The 22,414-nt window shown below is 48.7% G+C and overlaps 1 protein-coding gene across 1 annotated transcript; it reads left to right on the plus strand.

Moving 5' to 3' along the window:
• Positions 1–12,324: 12,324 nt before the first annotated feature.
• LOC103714349 (profilin-2) lies at positions 12,325–19,276 on the plus strand. The gene is made up of 3 exons (XM_008801557.5): positions 12,325–12,516; positions 18,308–18,445; positions 18,928–19,276. The coding sequence occupies exons 1-3, from the start codon at positions 12,394–12,396 to the stop codon at positions 19,060–19,062; spliced, it is 396 nt and encodes a 131-aa protein (XP_008799779.2). The 5' UTR covers positions 12,325–12,393; the 3' UTR covers positions 19,063–19,276.
• The last annotated feature ends 3,138 nt before the right edge of the window (positions 19,277–22,414 follow it).

Genomic DNA, 22,414 nt, shown 5'->3' on the forward strand with positions numbered 1-22,414 from the left:
CGGCTTGCCTGCAGGCACCCCAGACGGCGGACGCCGCCCGCTGACGGATCGCCGCCCCGCCGTGAGGACCCCCTGCTCCCTCTCTCCGGCCACCCCAAACGGAGGACGCCGCCCGCCGACTGGTCGCCGCCCCACCGTGGTGACCCGCGGCTCCCTCTCCCTCGACCGAAGATTGCCCCCGGGTCCAATTTCCAGCAACAGTTGGCGCTAGAGGAAGGACCCGAGTAGCAGTCATGAAGTTGAGAAGTAAGGGAGCCTCCAACGTCTCCCGGCGTCCCCCGCAAAGTCCTGGACGCTCCGTCCAGAATTCTCCAACTCCGGCTGACCCAGTTCCTCAGGTCCAGCCGGAACAGTTCAATGCCTTAGTACAACAAGTCCAAGCCCTGGCCGCCGCCGTTCAGGGCCTGCGACGCGAGGAAGCTTTACCAACGCTTCCCCCGCGGGCCCAGGTCCCGCCGGAATTTCCTCCCAACGGCCCGGTTCTCCCCGGCCAGAATTTACATGGCTCCTCCAGAGCCAACAACGAAGAGCGGACTTCCCCCCAGAGAGAGCTACCGGGGGAAGATTTCAACAGAAGACTCCAGCCTTCTGAGGCTGAGTCAGCCCCGGACCGCCGTGAGCCGGCGCAAACCGCGGCGACAATCCCGCGGGTGGGGGAGCTCGACAGAAAGGTTGAGCACTTGGAGCGCCAAATTGCAGCGCTCCACAGTAAGAAGGCGAGGCAGGAGGGAGACTTTGAGTTCACTACCAAGTCCCCCTTCTCCTGCCAGATCGAGGATGAGCCGGTTCCCGCAAGGTTCAAAATGCCTCAGGTGGAGCCCTACAGCGGAATTACCGACCCCCTCGACCACTTGGAGAGCTATCGGGCCCTCATGGCCCTACAAGGGTCCTCGGAGGCCATACTTTGCAAAGCCTTCCCAGCAACCCTCCGAGGGACCGCTCGGCTTTGGTTTTCTGGACTGAAGCCGAACACGGTATCCTCTTTTGAGCAGCTCGGCAGGCAGTTCGCCACCAATTTTGCTGCCAGCCGGCGCCAGCGACGGACGTCAGACTCCCTCCTGGACATCAAACAGAAAGAGGGGGAGTCCCTCAAAGAGTACCTGGACCGCTTCACCGCCGCCACATGGGAGGTCCGCGAGCTCAACCAGTCGATAGCCATGTCGGCTCTGAAGACTGGGGTTCGCTCCTACCGATTCCTCTTCTCCATCGGAAGAGCTTCCCGGTCGACTTCACTGAGATGTTGGCCCGGGCCCGGAAGTATGCCAAGGCCGAGGAGGCAGTCGCCTCTAAGCGGGGAGCAATTGAGCCCGCCTCGAAGAAGCAAAAGAAGCGCCGCGAGGAGCGCGGCCGACAGAGGAGCCGATCCCCCCGCCATGAGAAGAATCTCCCCCGACTGAGGAGCCCGCCCCGTCAGCAGGGGCGACCTCAGCAGAGGACACCTCCCCGACCGAGGTCCCCGCTACGGCCTCAGACGCACCCAGGGAGGTACGATAACTACACACCCATCAATGCTCCCCGGGCCGAGATCCTGATGGAAATCGAGGGTCGGGACTTCTTCTGACCCCCGCCTCCTATGCGAGACACGGAAATTTCCCGTAATCCCAGGAAGTACTGTCGCTTCCACCGAGACCGTGGGCACGACACGGAGGACTGCTTCCAGCTCCGGGACGAGATAGAAGCGCTCATCCGTCGGGGAGTACTCAACCGGTTCGTGAGGAACCGACGTGAGGAAAGGAGGCCGGCGGAGAACACCATACCGTCCGAAAATCCGGACGACAACAGGCCCGTTGCCGGCACCATCAACATGATTGGGAGGGCCTCGGTAGGAACGGCCGCCCAGGGAGCACCCCCGAAGCGCCCACGCACTGATGAAGTCATCTCGTTCTCGGACGAGGACTTAGAAGGGGTTGAGACCCCTCACGATGACGCTGTGGTCATCTCAATGATTGTAAATAGGTTTGATGTAAAGCGTGTCCTAGTTGACAATGAAAGCTCAGCCAACATTTTGTATTATCATGCCTACCAAAAAATGGGGTTGCCAGAAGGACATCTCCGGAGAATCAATGCCCCGCTGGTCGGGTTCACCGGAGATTCGGTCCCGGTTGAAGGTGAGGCCAGCTTCCTTGTTACGGTTGGCCTCGCCCCCCGGGAGAGCACTGTGAGGACGGACTTCCTGGTGGTCCGTCTGCCCTCGGTCTACAACGCCATCCTTGGGCGGCCAGGGCTAAACGCCCTTCGGGCCGTGGTTTCCACCCGCCATCTGCTCATGCGGTTCCCCACCGGCCAAGGAGTAGGCGAGGTCCGCGGAGACCAGCTGGTCGCTAAGCAATGCTACATGGCGGCCCACGGAGTAAAGCAACCGACCGAGGCGACAATTCAGCCAACATGCCCCTCATTACCCATAGAAACCCTCGATGCGAGGGACACCCTCTGGAAGAAGCAAGTAGAGCCCGGTGAGCTTCTTATTCAAGTTCCACTACAACAAAATTTTCCCGAGCTAATTGTGCAGGTCGGCTCCGGCCTCGGCGCCCGCGAGAGGGATCGCCTCGTCAGCTTCCTGCGGGACAATACTGACGTCTTCGCCTGGTCGCCTGCGGACGTGCCGGGAATTGACCCTGAGGTCATGGTCCACCGACTCCAGGTGAGGCCAACCAACAGGCCTGTAAAGCAGAAGAAAAGGGGCTCCGCCCCGAAACGGCAACGAGCTGCGGCCGAGGAGGTGGACAAACTCCTCGGAGCCGGCTTCATCCGGGAGGTCTCCTACCCGGACTGGCTCGCCAACGTAGTCCTCGTAAAGAAGGCCAATGGGAAATGGCATATGTGCATGGACTACACCGACCTGAACAAGGCCTGCCCGAAAGACAGCTTCCCCCTCCCAAGCATCGACCAGCTCGTCGACTCCACTTCAGGACACCAACTGCTAACTTTTATGGACGCCTTTTCAGGGTACAATCAAATCCGAATGGCGCCGGAAGACGAGAAAAAGACGGCCTTCATCACCGACAAGGGCACCTACTGCTACAAGGTGATGCCCTTCGGCCTGAAGAATGCTGGAGCCACCTATCAGAGGCTGGTCAGCCAAATTTTCAAAGATCAGATCGGCCGAAATATGGAAGTCTATGTGGACGACATGCTGGTAAAAAGCCGAGCGGCGGAACACCACATAGCCGATCTCAACGAGACATTCACCAAGCTCAGGAGATACCAAATGAAGCTCAACCCGGCGAAGTGTGCGTTCGGGGCCACCTCGGGCAAGTTCCTGGGTTTCATAGTGACCCAGCGCGGAATTGAAGCCAACCCGGAGAAAATCCGGGCACTGCAAGAGATGTCGCCTCCGAAGACAGTTAAGGAGGTGCAGCGGCTCGCAGGGCGAGTTGCCGCCTTGGGAAGGTTCGTCTCTCGGTCAGCCGAGCGCTGCCTCCCTTTCTTCAAAAGCCTCAAACGGCCGAAAGACTTCCGGTGGTCAGAAGAATGCCAGCGAGCCTTTGAAGAGCTCCGGAGCCTTCTGGCCTCTCCCCCGCTGCTCACCAAGCCCCAGAAGGGCGAGGTTCTTTATCTATACCTGGCCGTCTCTCCGGCCGCAGTGAGCTCAGTCCTCGTCCGGGAAGAGGACAAGTTCCAAAAGCCGGTCTATTACACCAGCCAGGTTCTCAGGGATGCTGAGACCCGATATTCTAAACTTGAGAAGACCATCTTCGCTCTCATCATCTCGGCTCGGAGACTCATGCCTTACTTCCAAGCCCACACAATAGCTATATTGACCGACCAGCCTATGAAGCAAATATTGCAAAGGTCGGATCGTGCGGGGAGGATCGCCAAATGGGCAGTCGAGCTCGGAGAATTCGACCTCGAATATCGGCCCAGGCCGGCTATCAAGGCCCAAATACTCGCCGACTTCATCGTGGAATGTACCCTGCCGGACGACCCCGAGTTGCCACCCGTATCCGCGGAGGAAGCCCCGAGGCAGCCATGGGTCCTGCACTCGGACGGGTCTTCAACCTCGGGGGCTAGCGGAGCCGGACTCATCCTCACCAGTCCAGACGGAGGGGTGGCCAAGCAAGCCTTGCGCCACGAATTCCCGGCCTCGAACAACGAGGCCGAGTATGAGGCTCTCATCGCCAGACTCAAGCTGGCGAAAGAACTGAAAGTGGAAGACCTGACGGCCTTCAGCGACTCCCAGCTGGTAGTGAACCAGATCCAAGGAGACTTTGAAGCTAAAGAGCCATCCATGCAAAAGTATCTCCAAAAGGTGCGGAAACTTACGTCTGCCCTGAATTCTTTCAATATTCAGTACATTCCCAGAGCGGAAAACCTCAGGGCAGACCAGCTGTCCAAATTGGCAACCTCCCGCATGAGCGAGCTTCCCAAGGGAACAACGCTCGAGTATCTTCAGATCCCCAGCACGGAGGAACCCGAGCCCACCATGTGCATCGACTCCGAGCCAAGCTGGATCGATGGGCTCGTCTGCTACCTCCAAGACGGGACCCTACCTTATGACGAGACGGAGGCTCGCCGAATCAAGCGCCAAGCCCTCCGGTATGTCTTGTACGAGAATAGGCTTTATCGACGATCATTTACTTCTCCCCTTCTCAGATGCCTCCGCCCCTCCGAGGCGGACTATGCCCTCCGAGAGGTCCATGAAGGGATCTGCGGAAATCACCTGGGGGGTCGGACACTGGCCCATAAGATCCTGCGGCAAGGATATTACTGGCCCACGCTCCAGAAAGATGCGACGGATTTCGTCCGGAGGTGCGATCGGTGTCAACGAAACGCCAATATCCAGCGCCGACCTTCGGCCCTGCTGACTTCCATCATCGCCCCCTGGCCGTTTGCCCAATGGGGGATCGACATCCTGGGGCCCTTTCCCCTAGCCTCCGGACAAAGAAAGTTCCTGGTCGTCTCCATCGACTACTTCACCAAATGGGTCGAGGCCGAACCCGTCGCCCGGATTACCGAGCAAAAGATGCGGGACTTCGTGTGGAAGTCCATAATTTGCAGATTCGGACTACCCCGTATCCTTATATCCGACAATGGTCGGCAATTCGATAATGTCCATTTCAGAAAATTTTGCTCTGAGCTCGGCATCGACCACCGCTTCACCTCGGTTGCTCATCCCCAGACAAACGGAGAAACCGAGGTAACTAACCGCACTATTTTGCAGGGACTCAAGGCTAGGCTTGATCGGTCCAAAGGACAGTGGGTCGAGGACTTGTACAACGTCCTCTGGGCGTATCGGACTACTTTCCGACTGCCCACAGGAGAGACCCCCTTCAACCTAGCATACGGCACTGAAGCCGTCATCCCGCTAGAGATCGGCCTTCCTTCTCCAAGGGTGGAGCACTACGACCCTGACACCAATTTCTCCCAGCTCAGGGGCAACTTGGACCTCGTTGAAGAGACACGAGAGGTCGCCCGGGTTCGTATGGCAAGATACCAACAGAGAACGGCCCAATACTACAACTTCAGAGTCAAGCCCAAGCTCTTCAAAGTGGGGGACCTCGTCCTCAGAAGAGCCGAGGCTTCTCAACCGACCGAGCAAGGAAAGCTCGCCCCAAATTGGGAAGGGCCGTATCAAATCGCCCGGGTACAACGACCAGGGGCGTACAAATTGAAGTCCCTGGAGGGGACTCTGATCCCGCGAAGCTGGAACTCTGAGAATCTACGAGTGTACTACCAATGAAACCCCATGGGGTTTAAGATGATCGGGACCATAGATTCAATCTCTTTTCTGCGAATGAATCGCCTATTTCAATGATTACAATTCTCTTCTAATGTTGGGTCGTTTTGTGATCCTCAGATTCCTCGACTGAGATCGGGATGCCCCGAGGCTCGACCGTAGAGTCCCAAACTCCCTCGACCTCGGAAAGTATCGCAGGACAATGAGACATCGGCTTGGCGCAAGATTCCCTCGACTAAGGTCGGGATGCCCCGAGGGTCGACCGTAGAGAACCAGACTCCCTCGACCTCGGGAAGCGTCGCAGGTCGGTAGAGCGTGCCCAGACCCGCCGACCTGACGAACGATCCCTCGACTAAGGTCGGGATGCCCCGAGGGTCGACCATAGAGAACCAGACTCCCTCGACCTCAGGAAGCGTCGCAGGTCGGTAGAGCGTGCCTAGACCCGCCGACCTGACGAACGATCCCTCGACTAAGGTCGGATGCCCCGAGGGTCGACCGTAGAGAACCAGACTCCCTCGACCTCGGAAAGCGTCGCAGGTCGGTAGAGCGTGCCCAGACCCGCCGACCTGACGAACGATCCCTCGACTAAGGTCGGGATGCCCCGAGGGTCGACCGTAGAGAACCAGACTCCCTCGACCTCGGGAAGCGTCGCAGGTCGGTAGAGCGTGCCCAGACCCGCCGACCTGACGAACGATCCCTCGACTAAGGTCGGGATGCCCCGAGGGTCGACCGTAGAGAACCAGACTCCCTCGACCTCGGAAAGCGTCGCAGGTCGGTAGAGCGTGCCCAGACCCGCCGACCTGACGAACGATCCCTCGACTAAGGTCGGGATGCCCCGAGAGTCGATCGTAGAGAACCAGACTTCCTCGACCTCGGGAAGCGTCGCAGGTCGGTAGAGCGTGCCCAGACCCGCCGACCTGACGAACGATCCCTCGACTAAGGTCGGGATGCCCCGAGGGTCGACCGTAGAGAACCAGACTCCCTCGACCTCGGAAAGCGTCGCAGGTCGGTAGAGCGTGCCCAGACCCGCCGACCTGACGAACGATCCCTCGACTAAGGTCGGGATGCCCCGAGAGTCGATCGTAGAGAACCAGACTTCCTCGACCTCGGGAAGCGTCGCAGGTCGGTAGAGCGTGCCCAGACCCGCCGACCTGACGAACGATCCCTCGACTAAGGTCGGGATGCCCCGAGAGTCGACCGTAGAGAACCAGACTCCCTCGACCTCGGGAAGCGTCGCAGGTCGGTAGAGCGTGCCCAGACCCACCGGCCTGACGAACGATTCCTCGACTAAGGTCGGGATGCCCCGAGGGTTGACCGTAGAGAACCAGACTCCCTCGACCTCGGAAAGCATCGCAGGTCGGTAGAGCGTGCCCAGACCCGCCGACCTGACGAACGATCCCTCGACTAAGGTCGGGATGCCCCGAGGGTCGACCGTAGAGAACGAGACTCCCTCGACCTCGGGAAGCGTCGCAGGTCGGTAGAGCGTGCCCAGACCCACCGGCCTGACGAACGATCCCTCGACTAGGGTCGGGATGCCCCGAGGGTCGACCGTAGAGAACCAGACTCCCTCGACCTCGGGAAGCGTCGCAGGTCGGTAGAGCGTGCCCAAACCTGCCGACCTGACGAACGATCCCTCGACTAAGGTCGGGATGCCCCGAGGGTCGACCGTAGAGAACCAGACTCCCTCGACCTCGGGAAGCGTCGCAGGTCGGTAGAGCGTGCCCAGACCCGCCGACCTGACGAACGATCCCTCGACTAAGGTCGGGATGCCCCGAGGGTCGACCGTAGAGAACCAGACTCCCTCGACCTCGGAAAGCGTCGCAGGTCGGTAGAGCGTGCCCAGACCCGCCGACCTGACGAACGATCCCTCGACTAAGGTCGGGATGCCCCGAGGGTCGACCGTAGAGTCCCAAACTCCCTCGACCTCAGGAGGCACCACAGGTCAGCAAAGCGTCCACAGACCCGCCGACCTGACGCGAGATCCCTCGACCAAGGTTGGGGCGCCCCGAGGTCCGACCATAGGGTCTCAAGCTCCCTCGACCTCGCAAAAAGCTACAAATCAATAAAGTCTCCCGAAATCCTCTCAACCTCGGCGGGTGCCGTTGGGTCCGTGAGAAGCCCGAGCCCCCTTAAAGTCAAAAATGACTCCGGAGGTCGACGAGGAAGGGAGGCAACCTACTCCGCCATGTGAAGCACAACTCTGAGAAGGCAAGAGGTACATCTAATTCGATGCCCTCCTTGTCAAATTTTATCTACATACTGCTAAGCGGAATCTCATCCAACGTTGGAGTCTTATCTCGCCCCAAAGCCGGGCTTCTCCAATGGGTCGGCTTAAGACCGATCTCCTAACCACATTATGCATGCTCCGCTCATCAAGTCTCCACAATTTGTACAAAGTCTTCATAAATTAGGGCCCAACACGGCCCCCATGCGTAAACTCCGATGTTTAGCTGAGAAAGCGGTCCCGGCCGTGAGTGTACCAGCCAAACACAGATACCAAGGCAATCTTTGAAAATCCCAGTCTTGCTCACCGAAATCTCGGCAGAGTCCGAGAACGATAACTATGAAAACCTTCGGCAATAACTTGATTATTAGCCCACGTTCCCCGCGAAGGATCCGGAGTTGAGTTCGGGAACCCGACTAGACCCCCCGAATAACGGCACGCACAGACCTAGCCCGATCTTACTTGAAGGGCTAAGGCCCGACTCTCATGCCTTAGTAGCCTAAAGGCCAGGCATGGCAGATTCTGCGATTCTAAGATCCGAGTTATAGGACTTAGAGAAATTTTCTAGAAACCTAAGCTCGGAGCTCCCTTTGGTCGGAATAACTAAAATCTGAGAAGGCCAAGATATAACTCAGGAAAAAGGGCAACTTCGTTAAGCAGCCCGAAAACTAAAATACAAAGTTAGAGGTCGTCAAGGCGGTTAGCTAAGGCTCTAGCCTCATTCACGACAAGAAAGGGAAAGACGAGCACAGAATGACAAAAGTATTTTTTCATTGACAAAGGGCCAGAAGGCCAATTACAAAATTGGAGGTCGGCCATCCAAGAGCCGTCCTCGGATACAATGAAAAAGAAAAAATACGCCAAGTCTTAAGCGGCGGCAGCAACATCCGCGGGGTCGTCCACGGTGATGACCTCGGGACCTTCAGCCAGCACAGGCTCGGGGTCTTCTCCAACTGGCTTAGCACTTCCCAGATCATGCCATCCCCCTTCCACTCATGTATAGAGGAAGGGGCCCCGTGAAAGAGCGACATACCGCCTCGGAAGGCAAAGTATAGCCACTCCGCGTCCGCTGGGTTCTTCTTTAATAAGAAACACCGACGGAAGACGCTCACGGTAATCGGGATCCCATGCCCGAGACACAGGGAGAGGAACCCGATGATGGTTCTCCACGAGTTCGGAGCGAGCTGTGCTGGGACGAGTTGGTACTCGACCAGCAAGTTGCTCACGAACTCGTGAACAGGGAACCGTAGGCCGGCCCAAAGCGTCTCGCGGTAAACCGCGATTCGACCTGGGGGCGGCTGCATCACCCTGTCTTCCGGCCCCGCAGTTTCGAGACGAAATCCGGGCTGGAAGAAAAACCGGGAGCGGATTAACTCCAACTCCTCCCCTGATAGACTTGACCCTACCTCCTCCGGACCAAGACCCATTTCACAGGAGAGCGAAATAAAATTAAAAGCAGAGGATGAAAACTGGGAGGAAAAGAGAAGAGGAACCCTAGCAATCACAGGGTAGGGACCTACTGGACATCGCCGGAAATCGCTCCGGGCACCGACGGCGAGGTTCGGTTGAGGAAGGAAGCAAGGGAGAAAGACAACAAAAATAAGAGGCAGCCAAATAAAACCTTTAGGGCAAACTCGAGGGGCTTATATAGACCCCCTTGACGGCCCAAATCGGCAGGGTCGGTTCCCATCCCCCGACCGGATTGCGCCACGTGTCGACCTCGGAGGCCGAGGCACCGTATTCACTCCGGATCAATAAGTCGGGTACGAAATCGAAGCCCTGTCCCATCGGACCTCGGGGCCTCATTATGGGTCCGCAGAATCGAATCGCCTTGAAGAACGAGCGGACGACACCTCCGCTCCCCTCATTTAATAAGGCCCTGGGGCACGTGGAGCCCCGATGTAGCCTCCACCTCGCCGGATCCATGATCCAGTAATACGAGATCGGAAGCGTCCGACCCTAGGTCATGCCGCGTGTCCGTTTTGAACCCCGTAACGGCACACTCATTGATAAGCGGGGAGTCTCGATTACGGGATCGAGGCGCCGCCTCGTTGAGCCCGAGGACCCTCATCATGGGTCCGCCGCACGAAGCGATCTTGGCGATCCAGGAGACGCCACCCCCGTTACATCCGCTCCGAGAAACGTAAGGATACGAGCTCCACCATAAGTTCGCTGAATAAAGCAACCTCGAAACGCCCAAGGGCGCAGGTCTCGCCGTAAAAACTCCGAGAAACACGTGGGCGCGGACGAGATTCGCCCCCCAACTTTAATGATAGACTTTACTTCCCACGTCTGAGCCCGCAAGCCGCTCGAACTCGGAAGTCGGGGGGTAGTGTTGGGGGAATAAGATTTTTCCCCCCAAGTGATACGAATGCCCCCAAGAAGCCGCACAATCGCCGACCCTGAACAGCCAAAGTCGGCGTCCGACCTCGGAACGCCCGACCTCAAGACATCCGACCTCGAGACCTCCGACCTAGGAAAATCCTGATGCTCAAGGTCTACCCTTGTCAGCCACCTACTACGGTCGTACTCCTCCGAGGTCCAACTGAGGACCATATCCTGCTGCTGCTTCAGCATTTATTGCGCATGGCTACTGTAAACCTCCAGTTCACTCAACAATCAATGCGGATCTCCGGCTTACTCCACAATTAATGCGGATCTCCGGCCTACTCTGCAATTAATGCGGATCTCCAGCTTACTCCACAATTAATGCGGATCTCCGGCCTACTCTGCAATTAATGCGGATCTCCGGCTTACTCCACATTTAATGCGTATGGCTCCTGTCATCTACGGACTCTCAGCTCTCCACGGCAAGTTAGCCCAGCAGAGTCTGGTCAACCATGATAAGTCTCTGATCTCGGCCATACCTCCGACACCAATGCAATGATTCGCCTGGTAGCGTACTGGTTCGGGTCGTACGACGCCCTCACCGCCGACATCAGCACAATGATTCGCCTGACCGTGCGCCGACCTGAGCCACATGCCGAGCCGTACTATGGCCTCGCCCTGTTACATCACAGGTAAACCGACCCCCACCTATAAAAGGGAGCCTTGGTTTCTCAGGAGGGGGTTGGGGGAGAAATTCCGTGCCCTACAAATACTGTTTATCTCCTCTCTACACACTTTGCCCCCTCCCTGACTTGAGCGTCGGAGGGCCGGCGCCGGAAAACCCGGCCACCGGCTTGCCTGCAGGCACCCCAGACGGTGGACGCCGCCCGCTGACGGATCGCCGCCCCGCCGTGAGGACCCCCTGCTCCCTCTCTCCGGCCACCCCAAACGGAGGACGCCGCCCGCCGACTGGTCGCCGCCCCGCCGTGGTGACCCGCAGCTCCCTCTCCCTCGACCAAAGATTGCCCCCGGGTCCAATTTCCAGCAACAGTTCTCTCGGAAGCCCTACGATTGGTTGATTGGGTTGCTTTTTTTTTTTTATTGCCCATCATTCCGAAAAAATCTTATAGACATAGACTGATATTATATCTTTATTTTTATTCCACCTATTGTATCTTGACTCAGTTAATTGCATTCATGTTAGATTAACGTGAGTAGTTATTAGAGATCATGACTTCAAACTAGTGGCGATGAGAGACCAGTAGATCTTCGATTCCTCGGTGGTGTGTGCCGAGCTCAGAGCCGCCTGAGAGAACATATCCTATGCCCAACGGATACTCGGTGCTGACCGGATTATCCTCGAGGGTGTCTTGGCCACAGTGATTAATTAGATCAAAAGTCGGAGATGTGCAGACGAGGGCAGGCCGCTGCTACCTGACATTCGCGGGCTACTGTAGGACTGTAATGCCTATCAGACTACACACATATACAAGAAAGTAAATAGTATAGCTGACTGGGTTGCTTCCTATACGGTTCATAATTTTAGAGATTTTGTTTGGAGAAAGCGTGATATAGTGCTATATTTCTTTTCTGCTTTGATGTTTTTGTATTTTGTTGGCTATATCCAAGCGAGCAGGGTGTGAATTATCGGGGTACCCAAAAAAAAAAAAAGGAAAAAAAAAAAAACCGCCCTCCCAGATCCTGACGTGGAGGGCGACGGGGACATGCATCGTTTTCTCGATGGGGGGAATCGGGCCTGTGGGCCGTTGGCCCCACCGGTGAGAGCTGTGTCGCTGCTGTCGCTCGTACTGGGTGTCCTCTCCTATCCTCTCCCGCACTTGACGACGGTCTTAGCCTAAGAACGCTGAATGGCTTCGAGGCCCAATTCTCGCGCATAACAAAGATCTCCACGTTACGCTTCGCGAAACTATTGGTCATCAAGCCACGAGTGCTAAAGTTCTGACCATTGACATTATGCCATGTGGCTATTAGCCTATTTGGTATATTTGTTTTTTTTATTTCGTTGGGTTCCATAGGATTGGACCTTTGGATTTCGGACGCCTGCTCCTCCGCGTCCGGGATATAAAGGAAGGACATAATAACAGTCGAACCATTTCGGCGTGCTCGCGACGCAGAGTGAAGGGCGGTGAGAGAGGGAGAGACGATGTCGTGGCAGACGTACGTCGACGATCATCTGATGTGCGAGATCGACGGCCAGCGTCTCACGGCCGCCGCCATCCTCGGCCACGACGGCAGCGTCTGGGCCCAGAGCGAGACCTTCCCCCAGGTATCCAGCTAGGGTTTGACCGATCGATCGTAATTCCTCACCTAGATCGTGCTAAAATTTCTATTGAATCTGTTGTTGATCTACCGGTGCTACTTGATCCGGATCTTCTGTTATAGTCTTGTGTCATGGCTAGGGATCGGATTGTTTTTTTTTTTTTTTAAAATTTCTTGGGTTGATCTTATAGATAGATCTAGCAAAGATTTCTGATATGTTCTGTTTTCTCTGTTGGAGTTTCCTGTAAAACTCATTGTTTCTTGATTTTCGTTTCTTAGTCTAGCGCTGCTTATTCTGCTGGTATTAGTTTTTTTTTTCTTCTTATTTTGTCGTGGAATGAAACTCTCTCTCGTTTTCCTTTATATATATATATATATATATATATATATATATATATATTGGATATTTGTGGTTTTCTCATGTGTGGCCTTATACATATTCAGAGAAAAATCTTCGATTTTTTTTTTTTTTTTGGATCAAGAATCCTGCACCACGGTTCGTAGAAATCATCTCCAATAAACCATCGAGGATCGCGGTTTGGAATTAGAGGTTAAGCCCGAGGTAATGCTCGAGTCAGCGTTTAATGGAAGCTCGATAACATTTTCTGTACTACAGTCGCTCAAGTTTCGGGGAACTGTCTCAAATAACTGCCATGAGCGAGTTTGACAATCAATACTAATTTGAGGGCTGGTTTAAGGGAGTATGGAAGATTTGCGACGGTGATCCTCCATTGACAGGAGGTTACTGGTGGAAACCGAGTCTTGGGCCTTCCCTTGTGCGGTGCATTTTGCTTTATGAGGGGCAAGGCGATCCAGGTTGATGGTTTTCTTGATCATTGTTTTCCCTTTAGTTTAATCACATAAAACTAAGGGGACGGCATCAAATGGTATGCTGGCTTCAATAATTCCATAGAGTTCCAAAATGAGAGGAGTCCAATAATCCAAAATGAGAAGGTCTTCTCATGCTAGAGGCAAGTTCGCAAGAGTCCTCTAAATGATTGCTGTTTTATACTAAAAATATTATGACTAATAATCTGGTTATATTATTGTGGCAGTCCAAGTGATAATTAGTGAAAAGAAAGTAATGTGCTTAGGCATTTTCCATGAGATCAAGATGTATAAAACTAACATGATTCATATTGATCGCCTCCTATGCATAACCATTGTAATGAGGCTTAGTGCTGATGCAAAGGGGTAGAGAAATGGCCAAGTAAGGCATTTCCAAAAGCTTGCACTGAGACGACAGGGTCCATATTGCATAATGCTCCTGTCAAGTGGATGATGTAAAGGACTATCCACTTGTTGCAGTGCTGGATTGTTAGTACAAATCCTCAGGATTTGTTGGTCGTTTATATATGCTGTTGGTCATACATATTGAAAGTACAGAATTGTGCTTTAAAAAGCATGTTTTGAAAAAAAATTGTAACAAAATGTTTTCGAAACAAAATATGTAAGATGAGGAAAAGTGGTAGACATGCTTGAATCTGTGGTGTGACAAGCATTGTTCTAAGAGCTATATTTTTCCCTTTTGTGTGATTTGTTTGATCATACTCACAACTTTGATATATGGGAACAATTAGCCTAGAGGTACAAATTTGGAGTTCGGAAAAAATCGGGCAACCTAGTCAAAAATTTAGATTATGAAAAATAGGAACAATTAATAAAAAACATAGACTTTTTAAAATCATATAAATTTATTTACTTGAGGATAGATATGGGCGAGACATGAATAATAAACAATAACTAAAAACAACTGCGCAGGTCAGAATATCTTTCCAAATTGATTTTTTACAAAAAAATTTGTAGCAAATGCAGCATTTGGAATAATTAAATAATTTTTCCTCAATTTGGAGAATATTGTTACTATATTGGTGAGTAAGCTCTCAAGGTACAAGTGATCTCCAATTTGGTCTAGGAAGCCTCTAAGTGCAGCACAAGCATATGGTGGCGGATGGCTTGATAACTCCCTTGATATGCTTGAAAGAGATCAATCAGAATGTCACAAAATGATAAAAGGAAAGGATAAATTCATTGTAAGAAAAAGGAGAGAGAGAGAGAGAGAGTGAGAGGATAAAATAGGAGAGTTGTATCACAGGTTAATGCAACAACACTTGGAACATAAGGAGAATAGCTTCTCTTGTAGGGAAACTTAAATCTAGGCTGTTTATATAGAGGTTCAATTTGGTAAGCCACAAGCACTCATAATGGGCTCTTGTGGCTAGCCTTAGACCAGCTTATCAATGATCTAATTAGGCTGGGCGGTTTGTCTGGAATTAGCTATTGTTTACGGCTAACAATTAGCCTATGCCGACAACCAAGTATATAGGTGTTTAGACCACATCCCAACTGATAATGACGTCTGAGGATGAACGTGTGCACGTCCCCATGTTAGCACTGGAGGAAAGCAATGATGAAGGGATCTCGAACTAGATACCCGGAATTGATGGAGCAAGATGACAACTAAGCTCCTGAAACCGCCAGTGAAGTGGAGGTGGTTATCTGACCATGTAGGATATATTGTACAAATACTAGAATGGAATGCGGGAAAAGGACCTTTGGGCTAATGAAACATTTATCGTGTATCTTATCTTTGCATTTACCTTTATTTAGCTTGCTTTATCTTAGTTTATCTTTAGCTCAATAGTTCTTAGCTTAGATCTGTGGCCTCGGCTACCTGCACCTCATTCTCCGAGAATGTAGTACCTTGGTAATGAAAGTCCTTGAAGCTCAAGGTGTTAGGAGCCATACTACCATCTTTACCTCTTTCTGGTTTTAGACACCGGTGGATGCTGGCTGAATTGCACGATCCAACTAGAGATGCATGTCTTGATGGCTAGTTGCTCATCAAACTTGCAGCTATCTTGGGAAATAATCCAAATAAGAAAATTGGCCAAAAAAGGAAGATAAGAGTGTGTCTCAGATGGGCAACTTGTTGGACTGTGCTGCCATTCATGCCATATATGTGCATAGCATATCCGAGCCAAGATGGCTGCATGACTGTGGTCTTTGGCCCAAAATCTATAGGCCCAATTGGGATTCAAAAGTTAGGGAAGTAATAAATGCAAGACCACTTGCATTTACACTTCCTATGTGGGACTAAAATAAGAGAATGGGTAGATACACTAAAACTTCGATGGTTGAAATTTTTAGCCTGATCCAATTTTTTGACAAAACAACAAACACCAAAGGATAAGGCTCATAAAAATCAAAAAAATCTGAAAAATTATTAAAGATTTGAAACATCTAATGTAGGCTATAATAACTCAAATCTTAAGAAAGCAAGTCTCAGTCTAAACCAATTATTAGATTAGATTAATCTTGATCTTTAATATTATTTATACGTCTAATCACATCTCTGCCGCTTCGGGCCAGTGGAACATTAGTTAAAACAAGTTGTCTTGATGCATTTAGCAGTTCCAGAAAATAAGCTCATCAAGAAAATCATAAAGTATTTTTAATTTGGCCAAAATGAATTCCAGAATCCCAGGTTTAGCATTGGAAAATTATGATTGCTGTCACTAATTCAGAGATAGAAAAAGACACAAAATTAAGTAATAAAGATAAGATTCGTCAATTTGTTTATTAACTCGCTCCATGCTACATCATATGTCTACCTGTAATATATGTGGAAATATATCCATGGGCTCTTGTGGATGGATTGCCAATTTAGGACCCTGGATTGACATGTATTGTGCTCATTTTTTGCACACCATCCATCTTAAATCACATCAATTATTTTCAAGTTTCTGGTGATAATACTATCAAGTTGCATAGTTTGCATAGGTTCATAGGAAGTTTCTAAGATATGATTTTTGTCAGCAATTTCTGTGACGGTCCTTTTTGAGCTTGCAGTTAACTATTGTACTATTTGAACCCTTAAACAAAGACCCGACCGAGGTGGTAAGTTGGTGCTTGCAAAACTACCTGTTTTGAGCTATTAATGGTAGTTGAAAAGAACATTGCTACAATGGTATTTATCATTTAGCTATATAATTCATGCCCTAAGCCTAAATAGAACATGGAGTGGAAACACATCGAAGTGAATGACTACTTGAAGCGGGTGATTGTTTCTTTTTAACAGCTTTCTAGGCAAGTATGATGAATGTGGTTTCCATAATCATGGTGTCTTTATGACTATATGGATGATACAAAGTCAAAGCGTCTCAAGTGTATCAGTCCTGTTGCTGAAGAGTTATTTGAAAGGGGTGCTGTCTCTCTCTTGGATAAATTTATTGCATAATCATGTCTCCACACAAGTATTTACCAGCTTTGGCATCTAGCTTAGAATCAATTTTGAAGCACATGCAGTCTGGACCTAGGGTTCCTGAAATCAAAATGGTAACTCTGGTCCTTGTCTGGTTGCCAAAATTTTGTAATCTAAGATGCCATATGGTAACCTCTTAAAGCCTCAAAGAAAAGTGTGGGAACTTATTTCTGATTAACCTTTGTGGCAAGGTTGTAATAGTGGGTGGAGGAATGATACATTTTAGTATATTTGCTTTCCTTGAGATTATGGTGGCATTAAGTAATTTTGCAAGGAACTAGTCCCTCATTGATCATTTCTCTTATATTCCTTTTAAAGTTTCTCTGCCTTCTGGTGTTGTAAAATCAAAGAGCTCCAAATCTTTAAAGTGTAATGGAGCAAATACCTACTTGCCATCAATTCTAACAATGAAAAGAAATGGCTGAAGGCTTTTGGAGGTCCTATCTTTTGAAGTGGTTAATCTCGTCTCCTCTCCCCTCTGCTTAACTTTTTCCTGTAGTGTTCTATTTACCATTGATAGATACCTCAGGTCATATCAGATTTATGATTACTTGAACTTCTATCTGTAAAAATTAACCATCTGTGAAGAAAAGTCCATTTCAATTCTGCACTCTTTATTGTTTCAATATCATAGTCGTTGAATCCATAATTTCATATCTATCAATAACCTTGAGCCTGAATGTTGCAATGGATTTGATCCAGGATTCAAATATCATTGGAAGTTACAGTAGTAGACCTATTTGCTCCAGGAATTTAAAATTTTGTTGGCAATTATAATAGTAGGCTTTTAGGCCTACCACCATATTTTTTTTCCCTAATGTTGGTTTTCATGGTATAGACTTATATTTTCTTGTTTTATTAGTCGTGCTATATTGTTTTACCAAATTTCTTCTAAGATTATAATGTATGGACATCGAAGTTCTGGTGACAAGAGATTTATCTCTTATTGTGACATCAATAGACATGCCCTGTATAATTATCTGAGGTTTCATGTCATAGTGCTTTATTTGACTTATGTGGTATCATTTCGATTATCACTTGGGTATGTTTCCATATATGGCATATATGTTTTCTTTACATTCAATGCAGGAGAAATTCCTCTATGGTAGGGTAGAAAGTTAATACGATACACTATGCTACAGCTTGCTAAATGCTTTTTATTGCCAGTTAGTTTGAGATATTTCGGTGTGCTGCTAGTTCAGTTTATCTGGTGTCGTGCACTCATTTTTGGGGTATCTAAGTTTGTTTTGCACACACGTTATGCTTCGATCTACCTGTTAGATGTCCAATTCACGTAAAACATTTCAATCTGATGCTTGATTGTCTGTTGGATTTTTACAAATCACTCTCTCTCTCTCTGTGTGTGTGCATTTTTGAAACACCGGCCTTTTATGGTATTGCCATTCCACTCCCCCCATTATACATGGCACTTAGTTAACCAAATCAGTTGTATTGGTCCAATCATGCACGAGCATTTTTTCACCCAGATGTTTCTCTGTATATTTCTCATGTTTTCTTTAATCCGTCATTGTAGGTCAAACCTGAAGAGATTTCTGGCATTATGAATGACTTTGCGGAACCTGGATCTCTTGCACCAACTGGTCTATACCTTGGCAGTACAAAATACATGGTGATCCAAGGTGAACCAGGGGCTGTTATTCGAGGCAAAAAGGTAACTGGATAATTCGTTCACCATTAATATTTTTCATGCATGAGGCCATCTACTTGTAATTTTGGCATGTCAATGGTTTTTTAAATGCATGAGATTATTCTTAATGGGTCAATTTTTTGCTAGTGATAGACAAATGCACATGTACAGGACATTGCAAAAAAACCTTTTGACACCCATGACATATTCTTTCTTCTCAAAATGCACTTCCCTGGTATCTGCTATCTATAACATTTTTATAAGTTGGAGCTGTTGTATTGGCATCTTGATTGTCGAGGTGGAGGTTCAAAGCTTTGCATTTTTGTGTTGATTGTCTTTTTTTTATATATATTATCTACTTTGACTGTCTTACACCAAATTTATGAAGGTGGAAAGAGCCTCTAATCTTTAACTTCATATTACTTATCTCTTGGTCCACCGGGAAATGATAATGATACTGATTTAGATAATCCCGACTGTTGATCTGACTCTCCAATTGCTTGCAGGGTTCTGCAGGTGTTACCATCAAGAAAACCAATATGGCTTTGATTATAGGCATTTATGATGAGCCAATGACACCTGGACAGTGCAATATGATCATTGAGAGGCTTGGTGATTATCTTATTGATCAGGGTTTTTAGGTTTGGTATGTGGTCTTGGAAATTTTATACTCTTTTTTGTGTTTGTGTTCTTCAGACATGGACATGCATCTGTATTGCATTGCAATGTTGGGGCAAAGTCAGTTTGAATCTTGTGGATTCTTGTCGGGGGAGTCTGCTAATCAGACTCTATGTTTTATGGAGGCATTGTGACTTGAAAAATAAATGTGATACCTAAAAACCTTTGAATCGGTTATTCCCTTGATATATGTGGATTGACTTTGTTGCATTTCTGTACTTTTTGTTGCTGTATGCAATGTTTAAGCCTTCTTGAATTCGTTGAAAATGTGGTTGCTAACTTGCTATCATAGGTGATACAATCTTGCTCAGGCCATTTCATTATTTGGATATAAATACATGCTCCGGATTTGGTTTGTTTTGTACACTCCTATGGTATCTAGTTTGTTTGTCTGGAGTAACTTTCATGTGCTTCACAAGCTTAAATTTTTGGCGAACTTCCAGGATCTTGTTGATTTTTATGCTTTTTTTCTTAAAGGAATGTTTTCGATGTTTTTTCTAGACCTGCAGAGCCGAGGAATAATAGGATGCTAGTTTTCTTTATCTAAAAAAATCTTGAAAATTATCCTTCCATTTTCTTTATCTTGTTAGCTGCATGCTTCAGTGGGTTCATCCAAATATTGGAAATGTTTCAAGGTCATTTGAACTGCCAGTCGAAGCGATTGACCATTCAAAAAACCATTGCACCTGTTGCTCTCGAGGGAGTGGCGCAAAACAAGGGGGGAAACTACAAGAGAAGCCTGATTCCCCGATTTCTTCTGTGTGGTAACCAAAACGAGCTGCTGCTGCTGCTGCTGCTGCTGCTGCTGCTGATGGATATCAGTTTAGCATCCGGCCAAAAAAAAAATATCATTCATTGAAATAAAATGATTTCATGTGCTTCCAAAATAAAATAAAACAAAATTTGGGATGGGGAAAGATGGACTTCAAGTCGTCTTCAATATTTCTGGATTTAGTGGGAGTGGCAGCTGGAAAAGTAGGCATGCTGTTTTTAAGTTTAAAATTAATTAAATTTGAAGAAATGAAGATATTTTAAGGATAGAAAAAGTGTTTTGCTTTTCTCCTCCTGAGTTAGGATGTCATAGCCTGTCGGTGGGACGGGGATAAATGTCGGATCGTGAGAGTGGGAATGAAAAGAGAAACTTGAGTAGAGTTGGGCCGAGGGATGTTCTTGGTTCCCAGGCGGCGACGGATTTTTTAATAGAAATGGAATAATGTGTTACCTGACCAGGGTACAGGATTCAGGTGGGAATGCAAATTGTTCTGTTTCATTCGTAGGCACCAACAAAGGGTAGTTACCCAACAATCCCACGTAGTGTTTACTCAATTAATTCAGACCAGACAGTTTGATTCATACCAAACTAAACCAACATGAAATAAAATCAGGATATTTCGCTTATAAAAACCATTGAAAGCTTTTGTTGAATTGATCGATTTCTCTCTCTCTCTCTCTCTCTCCTCTCTTCGGCACTAATTGATGTCGCCACCCTTAAACAACTCCAAAAATGATGCTATTATCCTCGATTGATGCTGATGATGATGCTATTGTCCTCAATTGATGCTATGAGAGCCCTCACAAATATTTTGAGTTTTGATCGACAATTAAAGTCAGAATTTGGGACTTTCGGCTATCACCATCGACAAAATAATTCCTTTTATCTCTCCCCCTCCTTCCATACACCTCGGCTCAATATGGTACTACCAAAGCGATTGTTGCATAATCCAATGGCGGATTCGCATGGAGGAAGATGAATCCTTCTTTTATGTGAAAGATACAACTGAACCTTCGAAATGCAAATTCGAGCAGTACTGTAATTGTTGCGCTAGACGAGCTTTGCTGTTAAACGGGATTGGATTGGCTCTTTCGTGTGTAAGACCACCGGCTTTTTTCGCTTACACATAACTGCTCGGTTATGCTTTGAGATATGGGATCATGTACCATCACATTGGATCATGCGCTCTTACATACGATCACTCATCTCAAAGCTTGTCCATAGAGCAACAGGAGAGTCTCGCGTGAGTGAAAGATACCCACGGCTTCGTTTTTATGTCATCTATAAATCCTTTCGAAGGGAATGGTCACATTTCGTTGTCTCGAATGGCCCATGTATGCGAAGCCAGCTCGTTTATAGCAGCGTCTCGCCTGCTCGCCTTTCGTTGTATGGCAAAGTAGGGGGAACAAGGTGGGTAGTAGTGCTTCACCATGAAAGGTTCTTTGTCGAGATTTTAAACCTTGAATCCTATCTCTGTTTTCTTGCTGAACCCATCCTCTCTCCTGGTGGAGCAGGGCCTTCCCTCAAACTTCTTCATGTACAATTACTTCTAGTTGATGCAAGAATTGGGCTATTCTTTGGTTCATGATTGGAGAGAACAGGTTCTCCAATCACAACCGTCTGTGGGTGATGCTATTGCCCCATGCCTTGCATAGAGCAATGTGTCGGTGAGGTTCATCAAATCGCAGCTTCTGATCATGGACAACCATGATTGGAGAACTGGCTCTCGGGGCAAACTGGAGAGGATCCCAACTTTTGATTGAATGTATGATGTATTGATTTTTCCGAGTTCAAATCCTCTACAATTTGGGGTTCAACAAGAGAGGTTAACTTCTATACATTCATAACCATCTGTATACGGTGCAATGGCTGCCGTTCTATCATGCGGAGCCCATGCATCATGTAGCTCATACAGGAGGCTCATAAATGACCCTTATTGCAAGAAGTTGTATTATTTTTAACAATTTGTGTATTGAAGGTTGCATGTAGCTGATGTTGTCAAATTTATCACATTAAAAATGAAGGCTTCTTGAGGTGAGCAATGCAACGGATTAGGTTGCCTCTTATATGGCCAATCATTTCGGAGATCTCGTCTAGGAGAACATTTCGAGTACCTTCTGTATGGCTTTGGCTGTATTCATGCTACAATTGTTTGATGTTATACCATCCAAAAGTATATAAAAGATTTCTTTGGCCAAGAAAACATCCTAAAATCGATCCTAGACAGACCCAATGTAATGCCTCGCCTACAATGGAGAGTAGGATTGCTCTAGAGGCTCCATCTAGCGTCACAATCTAAGGCACTAATTGGAGACTTGGGCCATCACCCAAACACAACACACTCACTTATATTATGCCACCTATCATTTGTTCAGGGCTATGACAAATATCAGAACATATCCTGGACCATGCACCTAGCAACTGGGGTCAAATCCAGCTGCTAAAAGATTAGTCCATCTACTGCCATCCAGATAACTACTTTCAGCTTCAATGGATATATTTCTTTTTCTTCTATTAGTAGTCACTTGAAGGATGAGAAAGCA

This window comes from Phoenix dactylifera, chromosome 1 (genome assembly GCF_051530095.1).
Source record: "Phoenix dactylifera cultivar Ajwa chromosome 1, Ajwa_hap1_PhDact_Kaust_v1.1, whole genome shotgun sequence".
In the NCBI taxonomy this organism is placed as follows: Eukaryota; Viridiplantae; Streptophyta; class Magnoliopsida; order Arecales; family Arecaceae; genus Phoenix; species Phoenix dactylifera.

Excerpts from the sequence above, each read along its gene's own strand:
- LOC103714349 (XM_008801557.5), top strand. The coding sequence starts at position 12,394 with ATGTCGTGGCAGACGTACGTCGACGATCATCTGATGTGCGAGATCGAC. Across the intron at positions 12,517-18,307 it reads AGAGCGAGACCTTCCCCCAG|GTCAAACCTGAAGAGATTTC; the intron begins GTATCCAGCTAG and ends CCGTCATTGTAG. Across the intron at positions 18,446-18,927 it reads CTGTTATTCGAGGCAAAAAG|GGTTCTGCAGGTGTTACCAT; the intron begins GTAACTGGATAA and ends AATTGCTTGCAG.